The following is a 24,325-nucleotide window of genomic DNA, read 5'->3' as shown; positions in this document are numbered from 1 at the left end:
TGATGCTGAGGCTCCAGGAGTTGGGGTTGTGGGAATGTGTTATGTTTCATGGACATGTTGTAGTCTGCATCTCATGGGGTGGAACCTGGTATCTGCGTGCCCTCACAAGGTCTCTGCAAAGAATCTTTGGTCGTGTCTGCTCTTTGTGTTTGGAGACATTGTCCCTAGGAGTGTTCCTTCCTCTGTGGCACCTGACATCTCCCCTGCAGAGGGTTGCACAATTGTTGTGTTGCCCTGTGTCTACATTTCCTTTGTTGGTGATGGATCCCTTCAACTCTGGCCATGTGTCCGGCTGCATCGTCTGTGCCATCCTTGGTACTCACTGTACTTGTGTATAGAGTATTTTCAAAACAAGAGAAGGGAGGTACCCCCTTATATGTTTATAGGGACGAGGTATTTCATTAAACACAAAAGACAAAAGTTCCCAACATTAATCGTATATGCTCGGACAAAAAAGCTTTTTACTAGGCTTATTAAGTCCTAAAGATAGTAGATCTTATTAGATAAATCTCTTTGACCAGAGAGACCCACTATCTATAAAGAACTGTTAAATGACTCTGTTTTGCGATGACACAGTACAATCTACGGTTTCAAAAAACATACTATAAAAGCAATCACGGTTAAAACATCAATTTATTATATGACATATTCAGTAGGGACTATACGTGATCTTCCTCCCACTATAGGTTACAATCTAATGAATTATTAAAAACATATTTTAAAAACAACAGTCGACGCGGCGTTTCGGTGTTTGGTTCTATGTTTTCACCTTCCTCAGGACAAAAAACTTTGCTTAAAATCTAAACATAAAAAATATAAAAAGTATGTGTCAGATACAAATCAAGAAACCTAATATGTACTGTGTATGTTCAAAAGCAAACATGTCTACATCTCCTTAATTATTTGCACCAATTAAACATTTGGTTATTATGGTTAACAATTCTATTATCGCACATTACCACAGGCTATTGTGATACAAGGCCTTGACATTATTCCACAGGATTTATGAAGCTTTTGGATACTACTATTTAATATAATGAGTATCCGAAATAACGTGCTAGATGACAAATACAAATACATTAGATTGTAACCGTGGATTGTACTGTGTCATCGCAAACAAGAGTCATTTAACAGTTCTTTATAGATAGTGGGTCTCTCTGGTCAAAGAGATTTATCTAATAAGATCTACTATCTTTAGGACTTAATAAGCCTAGTAAAAAGCTTTTTTGTCCGAGCATATACGCTTAATGTTGGGAACTTTTGTCTTTTGTGTATAGAGTATTTTGCCATGCCTTCATGGAGAAATTGTCCCTTTTCCGCACAATGCATGTGTGTAATCCCAGCCTAGTACACATATGGTACTTGTTCTGCTGGGTATTTGAACACCTGACTCACAATTGTGGCCATTGTATCTGTGGGAACTCCACCCTATTCCTTCTATGACAGACAACATCTTGGTGGCTGGCCCAGCACCTGAACATTCCTATCAGTCCTGGGATGTGCGTGACAGTGTGTGTTCTCTTTGGCTCTCTTAGTTTATTAGGCAGTGACATGACTATACAGTCTTGTGGCATGATCTCAGTGTGTGTATTGTGCTGCATCTGCCAGGGGTGGGTATGCATGTGTTATTTGTCCTCACACCCACATGTGGTGTGTCATGCAGTGGGAGTGGGGGAAAGACATCTATCCTCCTGTGAGTGGGACACTGCTGTCAGTGATGTGTTGTTATGGCACTATCATCATTGTCCAAAGTTAGGGATGCGTACATACACCCATGGAGTTGTGGTCATCTGATAATGATGTACACCCCCCATGTCTCTGTCCAATGCTGGGGGTGATGGGCACCCACCCCTCACATGTCCCTGTCCACTGCTGGTATTCCTCTGCACCCACCCCCATGTCTCTGTCCACTGCTGGGAGTCCTCTGCACCCACCCCCATGTCCCTGTCCACTGCTGGTATTTCTCTGCACCCACCCCCATGTCTCTGTCCACTGCTGGTATTCCTCTGCACCCACCCCCATGTCTCTGTCCACTGCTGGAGTTGATATGCACCCACCCCCATGTCTCTGTCCACTGCTGGGAGTCCTCTGCACCCACCCCCATGTCTCTGTCCACTGCTGGGAGTCCTCTGCACCCACCCCCATGTCTCTGTCCACTGCTGGGAGTCCTCTGCACCAACCCCCCTGTCTGTGTCCACTGCTGGTATTCCTCTGCACCCACCCCCATGTCTCTGTCCACTGCTGGGAGTGATGGGCACCCACCCCTCACATGCCCCTGTCCACTGCTGGTATTCCTCTGCACCCACCCCTATGTCTCTGTCCACTGCTGGGAGTGATGGGCACCCACCCCTCACATGTCCCTGTCCACTGCTGGTATTCCTCTGCACCCACCCCCATGTCTCTGTCCACTGCTGGGAGTCCTCTGCACCCACCCCCATGTCCCTGTCCACTGCTGGTATTTCTCTGCACCCACCCCCGTGTCTCTGTCCACTGCTGGTATTCCTCTGCACCCACCCCCATGTCTCTGTCCACTGCTGGAGTTGATATGCACCCACCCCCATGTCTCTGTCCACTGCTGGGAGTCCTCTGCACCCACCCCCATGTCTCTGTCCACTGCTGGGAGTCCTCTGCACCCACCCCCATGTCTCTGTCTACTGCTGGGAGTCCTCTGCACCCACCCCCATGTCTGTGTCCACTGCTGGTATTCCTCTGCACCCACCCCCATGTCTCTGTCCACTGCTGGGAGTGATGGGCACCCACCCCTCACATGTCCCTGTCCACTGCTGGTATTCCTCTGCACCCACCCCCATGTCTCTGTCCACTCCTGGGAGTGATGGACACCCACCCCTCACATGTCCCTGTCCACTGCTGGTATTCCTCTGCACCCACCCCCATGTCTCTGTCCACTGCTGGGAGTCCTCTGCACCCACCCCCATGTCTCTGTCCACTGCTGGGAGTCCTCTGCACCCACCCCCATGTCCCTGTCCACTGCTGGTATTCCTCTGCACCCACCCACCCACCCACTTGCGCCCTTGCTGTGGTACACTGCTGTCCTGGGCATACACCACCCCCAATTTACAGATGATGTGCTGCACCAAGCCGTACACCTACATCCGTGGCGTGTGTACGCCTTGTATCCATCATGTAATGGGGCTGTAGGGGTACGGGTGGTACGGCCCGTACCCATGCTCTGGGGGCGTGGGTACGGGCCGTACCACCATTGTGGCGGTGCCGTAGGGCTACGCGTGGTACGTCCCGTACCCATGCTCTGGGGGCGTGGGTACGGGCCGTCCCACCATAGTGGCGGTGACGTAGGGGTATGCGTGGTACGGCCCGTACCCACGCTCTGGGGGGCGTGGGTACGGGCCGTACCACCACTGTGGCGGTGACGTAGGGGTACGCGTGGTACGGCCCGTACCCACGCCCCCCAGAGCGTGGGTACGGGCCGTACCACCATTGTGGCGGTGACGTAGGGGTACGCGTGGTACGGCCCGTACCCACGCTCTGGGGGGCGTGGGAACGGGCCGTACCACCATTTTGGAGGTGACGTAGGGGTACGCGGGGTACGGCCCGTACCCACGCTCTGGGGGGCGTGGGTTACCGGCCGTACCACCATTGTGGCGGTGACGTAGGGGTACGCGTGGTACGGCCCGTACTCACGCCCCCCAGAGCGTGGGTACGGGCCGTACCACCATTGTGGTGGTGATGTAGGGGTACGCGTAGTACGGCCCGTACCCACGCTCTGGGGGGCGTGGGTATGGGCCGTACCACCATAGTGGCGGTGACGTAGGGGTACGCGTGGCAAGGCCCGTACCCACGCTCTGGGGGGCGTGGGTACGGTCTGTACCACCATTGTAGTGGTGATGTAGGGGTATGCGTGTACGGACCGTACCCACGCTCTGGGGGCATGGGTACGGTTCGTACACGCGTACCCCTACATCACCACTGCAATGGTGGTACGGACCGTACCCACGCTTTGAGGGGCGTGGGTACGTCCCGTACCACCATTGTGGTGGTGACGGGTACGCGTCCACGTCCACTTCCGTTGTGGCGGGACGTGGGATTGGTGGACACGCCCCCCGAAGTGACCAGACCATGGAGGTAATAATGTGCAGGATATATTTGTTTTTTGTGGGGTGTGGGTTATGTGTTCTGCCCCTTGTAGCCCCCCCCCCCCTTTGCCCCTGGGGGTTGCTCTGACCTTCTGCGGCGTCTGCGGCGGTTTCTGAACACGCGGTCGTAGGCTATGAGGGCCAGGATGACGCGTAGGTTGGGGTCCATCGCTGTCCGTCGCGTACCGGTGCTCCTTCTTCGCGTCGTCCTTAATTTCCCGGCAGATTTTGGCTCCCATAAAAAATGCTACGTGTGGAGTGACGTAGGCACGAAACGTACTTGCTGGTCCGTAAAACGCTGCCTGACTCCGTCCAGAAGTCGCGTATGTGCCGTCCAGATTTAGATTTGTATGTATTTTTTTGACGGTCGGTCTTTTGTACGACTCGTACGGAAATGGTATTTCTGTGCGAATCGTACTTGCGAGTTTGTAAGTTGTTTTTCCCGGGTACGAGTCCGACGGAGAAAACGCTCCTTACGACCATTTGTACCCGGGTTTTACAGGATCGGAATCGGCACCCAAATGTCAGTTGTTTAAACTACTAAATGCGGATGTAAACATTTGTGTATCACTGATGGCAGTAAGGTTTAACAGGTTGATTAGTCTCACTCCATCAATTAATGTTTTATTAAAATCTCACCTGGGACAAATATCGATTTTTTTCAGCATATCTCACAAAATAATGCTGTCCCTGTGGCATTGACGACCATTGTTAAAATTGCATTTGGCTATGTAGAGCAGCTTTTTCGTTTGTCAAGACTTGAAGTGTTATGTTTTTCTTCCTGTTAATAAATGTACTGTAGTCTAATATTCTTACTTACTTACTTGTTTCCATTAAAGATTGTGTCTTAGAAGGGTTCACAATTCATAGAGGGACAAAACATGCATGCCCTCTTTCTTCTCTTACTTTTTTTTAATTATAATTCTTTTTATTAAACATAACAAATCGACAATCCCATGTACATTAAAGAGGAATTACAGATATTTCCCCGATAAGTGTTCCAGTCATTCCAAATGGAGGCCCACTTTTTGGGGCATCCCCGCGCTACATATACTGTTTTTTCCCTGAACATACACCAGTCCATGTTTGCCTTCCAAGCCTCTACATTGGGTGAGTGTGTGGCCCCCCACAATTGTGCGATGTTTTGCTTTGCTATCATTAGGCCTAGGGTGACCCAAAGCTTGCTTTTACTGTTCTGGTCTGTAGGCTCCCACACGTTGCAGAAGGCACCTTTTAGCTTCAGGGCGAATATTAAGTGTGTGTACTTCACTCAGGATATTGTGTATTTTGCGCCAGTACTGCTGAATGCATTCACATTCCCATAGTATGTGCATGAAGGTGCCCTCCCGACCACATTGCCTTCTGCAATCTCCCTTCTCCGTCTTTCCCATTTGAACCAGATAGGGCCCCGTGATGTAAACTCTGTGCAGTATTTTAAGTTGGACGAATCGCACTCGAATCGCTACTTCTCTTGGGGAGGCTACTGCCTCTTGCCATTCCTCATCGTCTAATTCTAGGCCGTCTCTCTCCCATTTCTCTCTTGTTTTCTGGAGGGGGTCAACAGTATTATTAATCAATTTCTTATAGGCAAGCGATATAGCTTTTTTCGGTAGGTAGCCGTCAAGCAACCTGTCCTCGAGGGGCGAGGATTCTGGAGGGGAGGAGCCTCTTTGTAAGTGTGTTTGTAGTACGTGGCAAACTTGCAAGTATCGAAAGTACTCTGAGTTAACTAGTTCGTAGTCTTGTTGTAGGGAGGCAAATGTTATCATATCGCCTTTCACCCATAGGTCCCCTTTTTTTGAGATCCCAATTAGGTCCCATTTGTCGAACCCTTTCGAGGTCCAAAGAGTACCTGGTTACTCGTTATCCCATAGGGGAGTCGCCAGCGTAAGTTTCCACTCCCACCCTAGGCTTCTGTTCACAGACAGACTTTAGCAAGATTATTAATATACCCAGAATTTTGCATAACCAAGTGGAGAATAATCATTTGAGGCCTGCAGCTCTCATCTTGCGTTTTATTGCTCATATAAAGACATCAAACCCGGAACACTTAAAGATGAGATTTAAGGTTTGTTTTGTATGTAATGGCTTTTGGGGGAGTGCCCTAAGTCCTTCCACACTGAGCGAGGGGTGCGGCAGGGTTGCGTGCTTGCCCCATTCTTATTCTCTTTATACTTAAATAGCCTAGGGAATGAATCGGCTGGTAAATCTAAGGATCTTTCACAAATGTGGTCATCAGCCTATTAATCAGAAGTAGAATAGTAAAATGCCACAATATCAAAATATTTAATGCGTAGATTAGTACTTCGATGACCTATTTCTATCTGGGTATACCGTTCGATAAGGAGAGGGCATGGACTCAATATATCAAGAGCAGGAACCTTTTGTATAACCAATCAATTATAGAATTGTCTAACTTCGCAAGGAAGCTAGGAAGGAATCCACTGTATGAAATGCCAAGGCTCTATAAGACTAAGTGCCTATCCATTGCCACTTACAGGGCAGGTATATGGGGACGTTGTTAATTGCAGGGTACTTCAAACAGTAGAGAATGAGTTTTTGAGGTGTCTTCTTGCTGCACCTAAAAGTGCTTCTTATGTTTGCCATGCAGAATTGTATCTATAATTTCTGGTCGATATAGTTAAGATGCAGCCAATTTTGTTATGGCACAAAATGGCACAAAATTTGGACTTTAGAATTTACTGGCCATAATCGGGCTGTTATTAGAGATTAGCTCAAGCTTAGCTCTGCAATGGATTTTCCATGGCTGATTTATATTGAACAAATCTGTTGTGATTTGGGTCATCCATTGAATTTTGAACAGCCTGAGTCTTTGATAGATATAAGCAATAAATATGTGAAAACCAAGGGGCATATTTACTAGGGAAGTGGCGGAGCATGTGTTACTAACTCTAACTTCCCTATAATCGTCTAACTTCCCTATAATCGTAAAAACCCTTACTACCCCATAACTCTTTCTTTTAACCCTAAAACCCCTCACAATCTCTTAACACTACCCTTCACTGAACCTAAACACCCCTTACTTCTCCATTGAATCTTAAAACAACCTTGATACCCCTTAATGCTAGTCTTTCCTGAACCCTAAAAACTTCTTACTACCCTTTTACGCTACCCATCCCTGATCTCTAACAACCCCGAACTACCCCTTATTGCTGCCCTTCCTTGAACCCTAAAAAGTCCTTCCTACTCCTTAACACAACCCTTGTCAAGATCTCCATGACACCACTTGCAGATATCGTCCGATCCCACGATACCAACATCATCCTCTACGCTGATGAAATCAAGTTTGTCCTCTCACTCGACCCCACCTCGACGTAGAGCAACTTACACGACTAAAAGAGGAATTTCTCAGCCTAGATGAAGGACAACTGCCTGAAGCTCAACACGGACAAAACTGAAGTTCTGATCTTCGTCAGACACAACGCCCTCTGGAATGACTCCAGGTGGCTGGCAGAGCTCTAACCCACCTCATGCCGAAAGACTACGCCCGCAACCTCTGCATCATCCTGGACAAAGAACTCTCCGTGAAACATCGGGCCAAGGCCGTCTCCTCAGCCTGCTTCCACACGCTCCACATTCTCTGCAAAGTTCTCAAGTGGCTCCCAATCAACAACAGGTAAATGGTGATGAAGGCCCTCATCACCAGCTAATTGGACTACAGCAACTCACTTCATGCAGGCACCACCACCAAACTCATGCATAGGCTCCAGACAATCCAGAACGCAGCCGCCATATTGATCCTCATCCTGCCCAAGAGGACCAACATCACCCTGCACCTGAAGGACCTCCACTGGTTCCCCATCCATAAGAGATGCCAATTTAGGCTTCTCACCCACGCCTACAAAGCCTCCATGACCAAGGTCCAGCCTACATTAACCACTTCCTGCATTTCCACTGACCTCCCAGGAATCTCCACTCCTCACACCTCCCCCTCATACAGATACCACGCATCCGCTGTTGCCACTCTGCTGGACACTCCTTCTCCCACCTCGCCGCCAAAGCCTGGAATGCCCTCCCCCGCACTTCCACACCCAACCCTCGCTGACCCACTTCAGGACGGGACTCAAGACCTGGCAGTACGACTGATACCTGCAGCTCAGCACCTGGATATCAGCTCAGGTGATCAGACACGCTCTACAAATATAACTTGATTGATTGATTGATAACACTACCCTCCACTGAAACCTAAAAACCTCTTATTACACTACCCTCCCTGAATCCTGAAAACTCTGACCCACCCCATAATTCTACTCTTCCCTAAATCCTAAAAACGTTTACTTTTCCTTAATGCTACCCTTTTCTGAAGCCTAAAAGCCTGTTACTACCCCTTAACTCCACCAATCCTAGAACCCTACCAACACTTTACTTTTGCCATACGCTATCCTTTCCGGAATTCTAAAAATCTTTTCCTAGTCCCCCGCCACCCTTCCCACCTCACAGTAAATGCTCCTGTCTGCTTTATCAAGAGAGTTCTTCCTTGCTCCTGCTCCCAGGAGTCTTACCTCTACTCTATAAAACCACTTTTAATTTTGTACCCACTTTGTTTTTATTCTATATTTTCAGTGAAAAACTTTTTTGACACAACTTTTTGTAATCTACATTTCTCCTACGTTATTCATACTACAAACCGGTTTGTTAATACTAACCCATTCTGAACTTTGGAAATGGTTTAAAAATTGTGAAGTGGAGGAGAGGATTGACAAGTTCCCATACAGTCTTTCCTGTGATATCCTGTGATGCACGCCGCGATCCTCCAGCAGAAATCTGTTTGTAAAAGGCATCGTTGGAAAGGGGAGGCTCACCCCTTTCTAGCGAGGCCCTCACAAATATGGGGGGCATCTAAAACCCTCCAAAACCTCACTGGACACAGGAGCAGGCCTTTTCTGCTTCTTTCAAGCCACTCCGGTGGGGGTTTGTGATGTTTTTGTGCCTCGCAGCAAGCTGACGTCACAGATGGGTGGAGGGGACAGACGCGGAAGGCGATTCAGCGTCCCCCCCAGATTTTTTTTAAAAGGATTCCCTAAAACCCCCCCCAGTGTTAGCCAATGGCAGTTCGAAACCAGGGAAGGTGTGTGTGTGTGTCGCCATTGGCGACAAACCCAACAAAAGGGTCCTTACCTCCATTATTTTCTAAGGAGTGTGTTGTAGTACCAGTGGTTGACCATGCATAATGCTGGACTTACTACTGTTTTATATATTATTTTTAGTAATAACTTTACACTTGGAAATTGTGACTACAGAAAAGTAGTAAACTTACTCAAAAGAGTGAACTTGCTTAAAAGTGTAAGCTACACTTGTATTTCAGGCCAAGGGACTCACAGCAAACAGTACCATTTACCACAGACTAAGTGGCATATCTATCAACAAGAACCACAGCTCAGAATGCAGCACACATAGAAAGAGGAAAAAACAATAAGAAATAAAGATGCTTCTCCTCATTAAGCCTCCCCTGGGGATACGTAGTAGTTTTGATGCGTTCCCTACCAGTTATGGGAAATCTGGGAATGTGCCTAAAACCCATAGGTGTTGCATGCATGGGAACACCAGAGAACCACCCACGGAACACCTCCCTGGGGCAGAGTAATGCAACGCAGCAATTTGCACTGCGTTGCGTTATCCATGATTCATCAAGCCACTCGGGGGCCACACAAGGTAGCTCTGCGTGGTTTGATAAATCATACTTAGTAGTTACGTTACACTTGCCCCCAATTGCGTGGTGCAAGTGCGACACAGCTACTTGATAAATATGGCTCTAAGTGGAGACCACCAGCTTCATATGATCGCATCCACTTTGCCTACCACTGCAGACTTAAGTGCCAGTCAGCTAAACATGTCAGTATAAGAGATGCCTCGCTTGAGAATGAAAAATGTCCTAGCTTTCGTAACAGAAAGTTTCAATTCACTTAAGATTTCGGAGGCGAGGATTTGGCATATTCTTTCTTCCTTTATTTCTACAGCAGCCATAGAGCTTAAACTTTTACACAAAAAAACATCATTTCCCAAGAACCACAGGGAAAACATGAAGTGCAACAGTCAAACAGAGTCCACCAATGAGGAGCCAATTGTCCCATTAACTAATCTTGTCCCTCATCAGAATCCCTCGTCTTCTTGCGGCCATGCCGAGAGTAGAAGATCTTTACTCTGGTTTCGCGAACTCCGATCCTGAAAAAGAGAGACTTGTGATTGCCGGGAAGATTTTAAGAAAAAAAACTACAACCAATCAGATTAGCATTATCTGTCATTACAGAGAAAAAACAACTTGAAAAATCAGTTACTTACATTCATACGTCGATCTGATAACCCTAGTGGGTCATTCTTGATCTCAGGGCAGGCTAATCCTTGCCTCCGAGTCCTTAATAGAATTGAAACTTTCCGTTACGAAAGCTAGGACATTTTTAATACTATGTAGGGACCCGGAGACAAGGATTAGGCAAGTTCAAAGCTTGTCCACTACTAGAGCTGCAATGGAGGAGACTGGTTTAAAATATATATCAAACAACAAAAGAGTGTATCCATTCTAGAAAAAGAAGAAGAGTTCATGGAAAGAGTCACTCTAATTAAAAAGAAGAACCCTCACTCACCATCCTAGTTGGTGACATGCTTCATCATAGGGTTCCCACCAGAGATGCCTACTGCATCTCTGGTGTGCTGCAACGCCTGGTTACAGCGGAGCAGGTTGTTTATTTGTGACTCTAATGAGTGTGATAAGTGCAAAAAGTGATAAAAAAATGCCATTGTTTCATCCAAAAAAGATTTTAATGGCGGAAAACAGGGCACTATTAAAAACAAGTGAATCAGATGTCCCTAACTGGTTTTAATTGACCAGATACATCCTGAGGTAGAAATGAACATTGGTCAACATGTTTCAGCTTCTGGTCGTATTACTTGAAGTATTCGTCAGGACCAGAAACACCACGGCGGTATACGCACGCTAAGGCGTACCCTAACCTGTGGTGTGATCAACCGAAAAAACTCAGTTATATGGCAGCCTTCAAACATTTCTCAAAAGCCGTGCATGTGTTAAAATTTGAGTAACACCACTCCTTAGGTTCTGGTGGGTAGCGGGAATCTAAATCAAAATTCAGCAAGAATCGACTGCCAACGTGGTACCTGCTTGGTCCCAACAGACCAGGAGATACCAAGTTGGTGGTCGATTCTTGCTGAATTTTGATTTAGAGTCCCGCTACCCACCAGAACCTAAGGAGTGGTGTTACTCAAATTTTAACACATTCACGGCTGTTGTAGAAATAAAGGAAGGAAGAACATTCTCTCCTGTTCCTGACTTAGAATTAGGGTTAAAGGGTAGCAACTATATATTTCTACTCAGAAAAATATTTCTGCTTTATCTTGAATTCTTAAATCTTTGAAGGGATTGGTGAGCTACAGCTTATTATTGACAGCGACAAACCTTACGCTCAGTCATATTAGCCCGTCTGCGCCCGTCCGCGCCAGGACGCTGCCAGGTCTGGGGTTCGTCTCAGCCCAGGTATTTTACATTATCTTATTGTTATACATCTTGGCACTTTTCTGTGTGTTTTTGACTATGGCCAGATTATCTTACTCCAGTAAAGAGCTCAAAAATTTAAATAAACCCTATCTTGAATTCTCAGCTGACTTAAGGGAAATAACCAATACATGTACATCTGAAAAGCATTGTTTGCAAGTCCAAATACCATGGGACTCACCTAAGCCACCGTCTAAATCAGACAACACCACACCCATCAATTTACTAAAGGCAATCTATTTGAATGCTCGCTCAATCCCTAAACACGCGGTAGAGCTCTGGAACCTTCTAGATATGGAAGCGCCAGATATTTGCTTTATAACAGAGACCTGGTTGCACGATAATGCCTCCACGGATATAGTTACTGCCTTTCCACCTACCTACAATATAAACCGACTGGACAGGAAGGGGAAAAGAGGGGGAGGGGTTCTTATAGCAACTACTATGGGCATGGAAGTCATCTCCCTAGAAAGCATGGGCACAGATCAATTTGAACTCTACATTTTCGGTTTAAAGGGCATGGCTCAACAAGGTACTATGAGAGGTGCTTTAATATATAGACCTCCGGGTACGAAAAATGGTTTTGTCCATAAATTGTTAGAAGCTATTGCTCCTCATGCTCTGGCTGCAGATCTTTTTCTTTTAATAGGTGATTTTAATTATCACGGGGAGATTCTTTTGGGCTCAGACACAAATCAGTTGATTACCACCATGAATACTCTGGGATTAACTCAAATGGTGGTCGGCCCCACTCATGTTGCAGGCCATACGCTTGATCTTTTATTTACGAATGCTATTAACATCATAGTAGAACCTCCTCTCCCGCTACTGTGGTCAGATCATGACCTACTGAAGTTCACTATCCCCTTTCAAACCAGTCAAAATGAGAGGAGGAGTAAGAAAATGTGGCGAAGATCATGGCGGAAAGTTACCCCCACCTCTTTTGCAGCCCATTTTAATCTCCCACTGTTATGTAAAGAGGAGAATATTGACCAGGCAGCCTCTCTTTTTGAGGGAGAAATAATAACTACACTAAATCAAATCGCTCCTCTTACCAAGGTCAACATAAAATCTAGAATTGCCCCTTGGTTTACAGAACAATTAAAAATATTAAAGAACTCTTGTAGGACAGCAGAACGTAAATGGAGAAAAAGCAAAGCCTAAACTGACCGGGAAAACTATAAATATGTACATCGTAATTACATGGACTCCATTAGGCAAACTAAAACAAATTTCCTCCTAAACTGAATTGAAAAAGCGGCAAACTCTAACAAAGAACTCTATAACATCGTAAAGGAATTTACCATGCCCCCTGGTCAGCCAGAAATTCCTGTTTCACAGGAGTGGGCAGACTCCCTTTCCGAATTCTTTGAAACTAAAATTGCCATCATTCACAGTTCTTTCCCTGTGCAACAACACTCAAACTCTCAGGAAAACCATCATGCCCCTCCAGATGACCCTCTTCCCCTCTTAGAGGTATTCTCCCAATATAGCTCTGAGGAAGTGGCCAAGGCCCTGGGAAAAATTAAATCAGGCTCACCAGTCGATCCGGTACCACCTCGTTCTTTGTCTAAAATTCTTCTGGTGCTATTGGACGACGCAAAAACCAAAGGAAATGATGGACGGAGTGTTGAGCATTGCAAGCACTCACCCCCAGTCAACTGATCTGGGTTTAATCCATCACCGTTCTTTAGCCTACTCTGCCACCCCAGTTCAGACATGGCCATATGCAAATCAGTCTGACCCTGTGCCTCATGGGAACAGTCCAGCCCGAACTGCCAAGCCATGTCTTCCCTGGACCGGAAACAAGCTTCCTAGGACCAGTTTCTGGCATTTCAGCCGTCTTCAGCCAGGCTTGCTTGAATCCAGTGGTAAAGTGAGCAAGGGACTCACGTCTGAGCATACCCTGCCAACTTATGGCGAACAAAGCAAAAACCAAAGGAAATGATGGACGGAGTGTTGAGCATTGCAAGCACTCACCCCCAGTCAACTGATCTGGGTTTAATCCATCACCGTTCTTTAGCCCACTCTGCCACCCCAGTTCAGACATGGCCATATGCAAATCAGTCTGACCCTGTGCCTCATGGGAACAGTCCAGCCCGAACTGCCAAGCCATGTCTTCCCTGGACCGGAAACAAGCTTCCTAGGACCGGTTTCTGGCATTTCAGCCGTCTTCAGCCAGGCTTGCTTGAATCCAGTGGTAAAGTGAGCAAGGGACTCACGTCTGAGCATACCCTGCCAACTTATGGCGAACAAAGCAAAAACCAAAGGAAATGATGGACGGAGTGGACGACATCACATCTTTATTTAACAGGTCACTTTCAACATCAGTGGTACGAAGGATTTGGAAAGCAGCCAGAGTCAGACCAATTTTGAAAAAGCCTACTGCAGACCCTAAACTTTTAACCAACTATCGCCCCATCTCGCTGCTTCAATTTTTTGGGAAGGTACTCGAGTCTCTGGTCAATAGGCAGCTCGTAGACCATCTTGAGAGCCATGGCCTATTAGACCCTTCACAGTCCGGTTTCAGGGCCGCACATAGCACTGAAACCGCGCTGGTAGAAGTTACTGATAACATCCGAATTGCATTAGATAGAGGACAGTCATCTATTCTCATCCTGCTGGATTTATCAGCAGCCTTTGACACCATATCCCACAGCACTTTAGAAGAACGGTTCTGGGATTTTGGTGTCAAAGGGAAAGCCCTGGAGTGGCTTAAAAGTTATTTGAGAGACCGAGTCTCTGCAGTACAGATTGGCGATCTAGTCTCCTGTAGTAGGTCTGTTAGGATGGGTGTGCCTCAGGGCTCAATTTTGAGCCCCACACTATTCAATCTTTATATGACTCCCCTGGCCACAGTGATCAGAACATACGGCTTTGATGTAGTGTCGTATGCAGATGACACTCAGATTCTGATCACCCTTGGTCCTGACCCCATCGAGACAAAGTCTCGTTTCAGGAATTGTATGCTTCATATAGATAAATGGATGAACACCAACCACTTACAATTAAATGGAAGTCAAACCGAGATCGTTCTCTTTGATAAGGCCCATGAGCATTGGTCAGACGATTGGTGGCCCCCAAACCTAGGCTCCTGTCCTCCCCCCAAACAGACAGTGAGGAATTTGGGAATCCAAATTGATAATCAGTTATCAATGAAAAAACAGGATAACCACATAATTGGTACCTGTTTTGGTATTATGCGCAATCTGCGTAAGGTATTTAAGTGGATCCCACTGGAAGCCAGGAAACCTCTCGTACAGGGACTAATTGTTAGCCGTATGGACTACGGTAATGCTCTGCTGTCAGAAATAAAAATTGACCTCCTTTCTAGACTTCAGGTCTTGCAGAACACTGCGGCCAGGCTGGTGTTGAACCTTCCATCTAGAACTCCCTCAGCGCCTAGCCTTAGACATCTTCACTGGTTACCTGTGAAGAAGAGAATATGTTTTTAGATCTTATGCCTAACACACAAAAACATGTATGGTAGGGGTCCAGGCTATTGGGGTAAAAAACTCAGCTGGTACCAGCTAAGTAGGCCCCTGCGATCTTGTAATAAATCTCTTCTCACCCCACTTAGAGTACGTACCGTCAGAAATGGGGATTGGGCTTTCTCTTTTCTTGCTCCTAATCTCTGGAATAAATTGCCTCCAGATGTACGTACTATTTCTGATCATAATTGTTTTCGCCGAAACTTAAAAACATGGCTTATTGACCACTAGCTCTGGCTCTTTCCCGCCGACAATAGGGGAGTCGTCCGCCAGCACCATGAGACCTTCGGGTGATGTGTGCGCTAAATAAATGCTCCTTGATTTGATTTGATGATAGGGCAGTTATGTTGTATTGTGAATATAATCCATGTTGTTCTTACTGAAATGCAGATATCTTGAGTGACTAGAAAGTAAATGCTTACAGAGAATGTATTTGTAATGTCACTCAGAGAAAACAGTGACAATAAGAGTACCTAAAAAATGAATGTGACTTTATATAATGTAACCGGTGCTTGTATAAGGTGCTCCAGTGCCCTTGGGCCAAGTTTGTGCTAAATAAAAGCTGCAACAAAACAGAGGGTTGTCTCAGTGACATATTTTCTTCTTTGTCATGCGATATTGAAAACTGGGGCTGTTAAAGTTTAATTTTGCACAGTTTTGTTTTGTATGTTCCTTCTCACACTTCTCTGGTGTGCTCATTTATGACATTTTGTTTTTTAGCGATTTATCAATTGTTTTACTTGCAAAATGTATTTTCCTAGTGTTACCGCAATTCACTGTCATGTCTTACAGCAAAGATGGCGGAGCTCACCACAATCTCACCCCTTATCCAGTCCCATTACAACTTTATAACTGGACGGCACCTGAAGTGGTATTAGGAAGGATTGGCACAGTCAAGTCCGATATTTACAGCTTCTGTGTTATCATACAGGAGATCTTGACAGGTAATTTTTTGTGTAACTGGTGTTTTTTTTCTTTACTTGCCAACAGATGTGTTAGCATGCACAGTAACTGATGCAGACACTTTCTGTTTTACCATTTGGAACTTAAAAGGCCAATGCCCAAATTTACTAAAATGTAATACAAACGCAGTGCAGCAACTAAAGTTAAACTGAATTTGCTGCACTGCGTTGCGTGAAAAAAAGAGCAAAAACAACTCCATAGCTACTGGAACAGTTTTTCTCTCTCCCTATGCTAGCGCACATTTGGCTGCCAGACACCAACACACACACCCTTGCTCAATAGTTAAGGACTATGCAAATTCTGTAACAAATAGTTCTTGTACCAGAATGGAACCCTTCAAGTACAAAAACTATCCTTCAACACTTTTCATGCTTTGTATGTCTGTTGTGCAATGGAGCACACAAAGTAGAAAAAACGATGATAAATTAAAACATTTCTCCTCATAATGCCTGGCTTGGGGAGACAGTTTTTTTTGCAAACATTCCTGCCTACGATTCTTTGTAGACATAGATTTGTATCCAAACCCATGGGTGATGCATGGGAAGGCTCATGAGCCACTCATGAAACACCCCCTTGATGCAATGTAACGAAACGCATCACATTTGCAAATCTTTGCATTACTTTGGAAAACTATGCAACACAAAACTGAATTGCAGTGGATAGTAAATGCCAACAGAACACTTTGGCCTGATTACAATGTCGGGCGGAGATCGCTCCGTTTCGGGACCGACCTTCCTCCAGTCGGCAGTTCTGACACCGCCATTACCATGTGCGGTTGCATACTCCCATTTCTCTATGGGAGCGTCTGCTGTGACCGTAAACTGGCTGTAGCACAAGCTCCCATAGAGTAATGGGAGATTCTGTTAATCCCTGCATCGCGTGGCAGGCATCTAAAGATGTCTGCCATGCAGTGCAGGGATTAACAGGGCTTGGCCACCAACCAGAGGCCATGGAGAAATAGGGGCCCTGCTAGGGCCCCCCAAAGTTGCTTTCCGACAGGCTTTCCATGTTGAAAAGCCCAACATGGACAGCCTGTTGGAAACCAACAACGTAATCCCGACAGCGGAGACAACATCATCAGGGATTACGGTGGGGACTCCAACTTGCCGACGGGCTCCTTGAGTTAGAATCCAGCCTGAATGACCGGCCGATTTCAATTCTGACCGCCAACATTGATATTATGTGGTTGGAATTGAAAGCGGAGATTTTGGCCGGAAAGCTGTCCGACCGACATCAAAATCGGGCCCTTTGTATCTGGTTCGTGTTACCAAAGTAATGCAAACCTGGGGTAATGTGGTGTTATTTTGTTGATTAAATTGCACTCTATTTTTGTAATTCAGGTTAGGATTTTAATTGTTTTGCATTTTAATTTAATTCATGTTGTGGTACTAGATAAATAATTTAAACATTGCCCTAAGTTACGCCTCTCTACTCTATGCCATGTAAACCAGGGATCTTTGCTCAAGTTTATTTAGTGACTTGAAAGGTTCATCCTGCCAATGGTTGTGATTATTCCTTGAAGTGGGTTGTCTCTCATCCGAAATACTAATCTCATCTCTTACAGTGGCTTTCAGAAACAGAATGGCTTGTGCGCTTTAAATGGTCTACTCTACAATGGGAAATGGCAGTGGATATGTTCTCATTACGTGGCATCCTCCCTTTCATTTTGTAATGTTTGTTCTTTGGATGATTTTGGTATTCATAAAACTAAAACTAAGAATATCCAGTCTTTGACTATTAAGTACTTTCTTTTTATTTTTTAATCCTACTGATAGGTCTGTACGAATGATTCATAAAAATAAGGAATATGAATAAGGTAGACTGGACTGGTCTTCGGTGCAGTTTCTTTACTTTCTTCAGTCAGAATCCAGTTTTCAAATTAATAGCAAAATTAATGAAAATGCTGTAAAACACAACAGTCAGCACTATATTTCTTGGGAGGCCCGCGAAGGACAATGTGAGAAGCAGGGTGTATGCAGGGCAGCAGGCATGCCCTAGCCACTGTTTTCTTTGTATTTGCAGCAAACATGCAACAAGGAAAAAACAAGACAAAATACAGATATTTCTCTTTGTTACACCAGCCTTACGTAGGTTCAGGATTTTGGCATTAATCAATGTGTACAAGTTTTTGTAGATATGGGTTTGCGTCAAAATCCATAGAGGGATGCATGGGAAGGCCATGCACCACCCATGAAACTCCTCCCTGATGCAAAGTGCTGCATTGCTTTAGTTTTTGTTTAAAATCAGTGCAAATCGTGGTTTGGATTGTCTTGTAAATACAAGCAGAAGACTTTGCATTGGGTCTGTGTTAAAAAAATGACACAAATCTGATGCAAACTCTTTGTAAATCTGGGCTTAAATTTTTATTAGATCTATCTTCGGATGTCAAGAAATCCACTGTTGTAGCCTCAGGAGCCTCTGTCCTGGCACATCACAATCTCTGAATGAGAGACTGGAGAGCTGAGTTTCTAAAAAGTACTTCTTTAAAATTCCCTTTGAGGGGAAAGGAGCTGTTTAGCAGTTAGCTTGATGTATTAAAAGTCCAATAGGAAGGAGACATGCTCTGCCTTACAAGAGTGGCTCTTCCAAGAAATCTAAGCCATTGAATAGAGAAATAAGGGATTACTCTAGAAGGGATTCAAATCATAAATGTTCTTGTAGAAGGTTTCAGCTCATAAAATCCACCACTGTTGTGACTATTATCCTTCTCCTCTCATTACAAGAGGAAGACTTTTGGATTTTTACAGGTTTTGGGAGTGGTCCATAGAGGATTGCTGGGTCTTCAATTTGGTCAGAAAGATTATCTATTCTAATTCAACAAACTGCCTCCACCATGGAAAGGAAAACCATTTCAACAGCTATCCCCTCCAATCCTATAAAGAGAAATTTATTGTGGTTGGAACTCAAGGCTCATTTAGAAAAAATCACAATTATCCCTGATCCAACAGCAGAAAAAGGTCAGAGCGTCTACTCCATGCTCTTCTTAGTAACAAAGACATCTGGAGAATACAAACCGTTTCTCTGCCTCGAAGGGGTAATTATCTGGATAGGGACCATTCATTTCAGAATGATGACTTTACAACGATCAACCTGAAGGACTCTTATTTGCACGTCCCCGTTCATCCGGCACATCAGATATTCGTTCAATTTGCTGTAGGTCTATAACACTTCCAACACAGAGTTCTGCTCATTAGACTAAAATCTGCACTTGAGTGCCCACCAAAGTCTTGGCTCCTCTGATAGTGATTTTACACTAGGAAAGAACTTTTATACTCCCTATCTGGACAACATCAAAGGTCCTTTGACAACTGGCTGGTTTCGCAGTTAATTACACAAGATATTGTTTCTAAGTCTCAGGGTTTTGCTTTAAAAAGAGGTCTTACTTCCTGTCATGATGAGTCCTTCTAGGTAAAATCAAGTGGTATCTCATGATCGGAATCGGTCCACAAATAGAGCACTCTACAGGGATAAATATTTGGTAAATCCATTGGCTACATTATTTTCATCGGCAAGAACATTTTTCTGTCGCCCTGACGGAGATACCGCCCGCTGAATTTAGACATGACCGCCAAGCTATCTGTCCTTTCTAAAGCATTGGGAGGAACCACTGTCACACACCGATTCCTGTCAATGCTTTTCACAGTTTGTCGCAGGGCTCCATCAACATGACAGAGACTTACACCAAACTGTTTTCTTGTTTATCTTTAAAAGGAAAATCCCAAAGTGGGGTTATTTTTTTTTTATTAAAAAGATAATGCCACCCTCACCATTAGAGTCATCTCTCATGGCGAGGGGTGCATTTTGTGTTTTTTACTGACCGTTACCACGAGGGGTTGGTTGGCGATCACATACAGTTAATAAACGTTATATGTCCACCAATCCTAAATGGACAGACAGCCATAAAGTAAATTCTCCGAGGGCCCTTACTTTGCTTGGCCATAAGAGAACTTTGGCTATGGCGGTGATGGAGTAGTCTCCACCATAGCCAAACCTATGGTTGTCCCGCATTTAAATCAGGCAGCGGACCACTGTGTTGGCAGAGAGGAAACAACATCTCCCTCTAAATCATTCCCTATATCTTGAACCATCATAATATTTTAAAACTGTTTTATAATATTTATGAGTTGAGACTTATTACTGCAAGTGTCTTTACTTTGTCAACATTTCCTATAAGTGCATAAATGGCAAAGTATATCGAGAGTCAATTGCATTTTTCTTGTAGTGGCACAAATTTTTAAGTTTAAAGAAGATTTTTATAAGATGGATATTGACATAGTTTTAAAACCTCTTACCCTAAGTGATTTAGTAAAATATCATAAAATACGACCTAAGTCTAGCTATGTTCTACCTCCACAGCTAAAAGTTCACAGACGTAATTTTACTGTTCTTGAGCTCCCAAGGGTTCTAAATTCCACCTGATGCGAATAGAGTTAGTTGGTCTTTGTAGTTGAAACATAGCAGGACTGGAGAACGTGATAGCATATCCAGATTTGGTGTCTCTCTTTGATTAGTTTTTTGTTTTATCGTTTGCAGGAAACATGATTATGTAGGGATTTTGAAATTATATAATTTAAGGTCTTCTCTGTTCTCGCAATCCCCTCCTTAAAGAGTCATGCCAAAGGGGGTTTACATATTTTGTTAAAGTTGGAAAAGGGTTGGCAATCTATCAGAGTAGTGTTCTCAACTTTTGCTTTGATCATTTTTTTGTTCGATCGTTGACATGCATCGTAGGCGTCAGGAGTATCTTTCACCCTCTTGCAATTAAAAAAAACTTTATGCTGAAAGTCTAGGAAGCAATTTTAAATGCAGAGCGTCTGTTTCCAAATCACCGTACAGTTCCTACTTTCTCAGTAAGACTGTTAGTTTAGGCAACATAAGCTTCAAAACTGCATGGGACTGAGTCCACTCGTACCAGCAGAATATGTTGACTTAATTCCTGGTTAGCTCACAGTGCGCCATCTGGGCCCCTATACTGAGAGGGCACCAGTCGGTGTCTGCAATCTCAGAAAATGACAACCCTTATTTCTCCAAGGAAATCATTGAAACAGATCATACCCTTCTGTTAGTAGCTCATGCATGCCAAAAGGGAGACAGAAAAAGTACACAAAATGGCATTTCAAACATTTATTGAAGCAATTGTACTCATGTTTAAAATACGTGCAATGCAATGATAATAAACAATTCAACCATTGTGCATTTGCCTTGCATTAATAGATATAATTTCCCTCCTACAATTCGCTGCCTATCCTATAAAACATAGGGTGTGTGGTTGTGCCAGAATAGCTTAGAGTGGTCTAATTCCCCATTTACCTGCAGGCGTGTGCCATCTGATCCAGATCTGTGACTAGGGGTGTGTGTCTGAAAAGTTTCAGCGCTCCGTCCATCATCTCCTTGTGTTTGCTGTGTGCCATCTGACAGCCAGCCTTGGTGTGGAACAGTCTGCCGTCTTTTTCATTTTTTGTTGAAAATCAGCTGGGCAAGATTCAGGCATGGGGTGACCTTCAACAATCCATCGAGATGCTCCTCTACCTTAAGAGACATAGTGCAGTTTATATATTAGTCTGGACCCATTCATTCCGTGCCTGAGTTCCGGTCCCGTTATCATTGTTGATTCTATCCACCCAGAGGTGTTGCCGATCAGACAACAACAAACAACTACATTTTGCGTAGTGTACTAAGTCCTAGTATAGAATGTTTTATGGCCAGATAATATGGCTACGAAGAAATGTAACTGAGTTAGCCATTTCTGAGTATATTATCGCATGAGGCTACACAAGCCAAAGTGTGTTTAAAGTCATCGTCTAAAATGATGTACATTTTAAACGTGAGCATGTGAAATGGTAGTGTTTGTGCCCAGGGCCTATGTAACTTCACAACACCCGCTCCTTGTCTGTAAGGTGACTACAAAGCTTCATATTAAACCTAGAACTTACTTAAAACAAAGCTCAACCTGCACATGAAACCTAAAAAGTTTAAAAATTATTACACACTTAAATAATAAAAGCAAAAAGAAAGCCAGCTGTATATAAAAGTCAATAAAAAAAAGTGACATTAATATCTGCATATAAAAAGTAATCTTGTTGGTAAAAAATAACCAAATCAAAAAATAATTCTCTTTTCAAAATTGTCATTTCAGAATAGTCGATCTGAGAGATAGAGCAAGAGCGGAAAAATAACCTGGTATTGTAAATTGAATTAATTGCAGATTGTGATTACAGGATTGATTGCAATATAGATTTCCGCAGGCTACATTATGTTTTTGTATAATCCAAACAGTGGTTCAAGAAGCAATTTACTAAAAAAGTGCAGTACTTACAAACAAATACACATTAAAAACAAACAACCCAATATTAGTTAATTAGAAAAATAGAAAGAAAAGAGTATGAAGAGAAGAGAAGAGAGACCCATATACAAAGTAATTGTAGAAAAATAAGCAAATTTATTACAATTGATACATGTGAGAAAACAGCTAAGACACTGGCGCTCGATACAATGTGCTGGTACAAAAAGACAATATATATTACAAACCAGACAAGTGGCAAACGAAAAAATACACGTCATACAGAGGGAACAACATGAAACAAAATAATGTGTCCTTCATTAATTTTCTGGCCACATATGCGTCAACGGCGTTTCGACCACTTTAAAATTATGCGGTCATCATCAGGACTGGAAAGATCAGTTGAGCGTCCAAAGTCCTATTTCTAAGAACACTCCGACACGTAATTACTTTCAGGCGTTCGAATAGTGTTCAAACATATTCATAAAAATAAATGATGGGCGAACATGGTATGGATATACCACAGGATAGAGAGACTTTCGAGCGGGCTACATCTGTCCATAGAATTCAGCAGATCATGCCACGAGACAGGTGAGTAAATCACCAATATATTATCTCGCCACAATTTGGCCGAAGCGTCCACGTCCCCGCTTACAAAATCAGGGTTGTTTGTTCATAATGTGTATTTGTTTATAAGTACTGCACTTTTTTAGTAAATTGCTTCTTGAACCACTGTTTGGATTATAAACTGGCTGCCCCTGGTTCAGTTATTTTTGGCCGCCCTGTGGTTGGTAACACATACATTATGTATTTAGCATACAACGCCACATGATGTTTATATATTTTTAACTTGTTTTAATATAAATGAAATTTTAGATCCTGTTTAAGTGCTTTTATGGTCATATCGACCGAAATAAAGTTTTACAAAGCAAAATTGCACATATGTTTATATATTCAGAGGGGCAGATAAAACCATGTTGTTTCCTGCTTCTGCCAACGAAGTTTACGTTGGCACCATAGTCACAAGTTCCAAAGAACATATATGGTTGTTTTCTACCCAATCAGTAGCCGCTGAAGTGTGACAGCCAGTAATGCTTCTGCAGAAGAGGAGCAAGGATCCGAAAATCCAGAAGCAGAGGCTTCCAGCTCATAATATGCATTCCGCAGCAATGGCAATCATGCAAGACATCTTTGCAGGTGGATTCTTAACAAAACCATTAGCATGTAACCATATAGGTCGAAAGAACAAAGACCAGCTGTTGTTCAGCTCCTGAAATAATGGTGCCCCAACATACTGCAGAGCAGCAAAAATAAAACCAAGATCCTGACAATCAGAAACATAAAAAGTGGTATGCCTTTGAAAATGCTGGAGACCAAGCCGTGAATGAAAGATGGAATCACTCCAAAGACAGTCTAGAAAGTGCTAACAAATCCAGACCCAATCACTTTGAAAAAATGTACTACTCCTGCAGTATTTGATGTGTTAAGGATCCGGTGCACAAGTTCTGCGAAGTGTTGTAAGAGGTTAGTGCGTAGTAGTGACTGTATTTCAGAAGAAGACCTTACAACTTGAAGATCAAATGTCACCCTTGCAGATGTTAAAGAAACTTCCTTCCGAAACAATAAGGCTTTCAGTCTGCTCAGACTATTAAAATTCGCATTTAAGTTGGAAATTGAAGGTCAAATTGTCACTATTCTAACTGGTCAGGTGGAAAAAGTACATTTGTACAGCAGTTTAATTGTCACTATTCTAACTGGTCAGGTGGAAAAAGTACATTTGTACAGCAGTTCACAACCCTGGAAACCATCACCACATAGGGCACTCCCGGTTTCATCCCACATCAACCTTGGTTATTCAACATCAATTAACTTCCATTCACAAGTAATCGAAATGCTGGACGAATTACAGCAGCTAGGGAACCCTTCAGATAATAGGTTAAGTTTGCCTTGGAAC

The 24,325-nt window shown here is 43.9% G+C and overlaps 1 protein-coding gene across 1 annotated transcript in view; it reads left to right on the top strand.

Annotated features, from left to right (window-relative positions):
- Window positions 1-24,325, top strand: part of TEX14 (testis expressed 14, intercellular bridge forming factor) — a 1,549,829-nt gene that overhangs the window by 501,775 nt on the left and 1,023,729 nt on the right. Inside the window, exon 10 of the mRNA XM_085647123.1 lies at window positions 15,921-16,072. Coding sequence (XP_085503249.1) covers window positions 15,921-16,072 — 152 coding nt within the window. The remainder of the gene's footprint in view (window positions 1-15,920; window positions 16,073-24,325) is intronic.

This window comes from Triturus cristatus, chromosome 3_2 (genome assembly GCF_964204655.1).
Source record: "Triturus cristatus chromosome 3_2, aTriCri1.1, whole genome shotgun sequence".
In the NCBI taxonomy this organism is placed as follows: Eukaryota; Metazoa; Chordata; class Amphibia; order Caudata; family Salamandridae; genus Triturus; species Triturus cristatus.
This window is presented reverse-complemented; position numbering and strand designations above follow the sequence as displayed.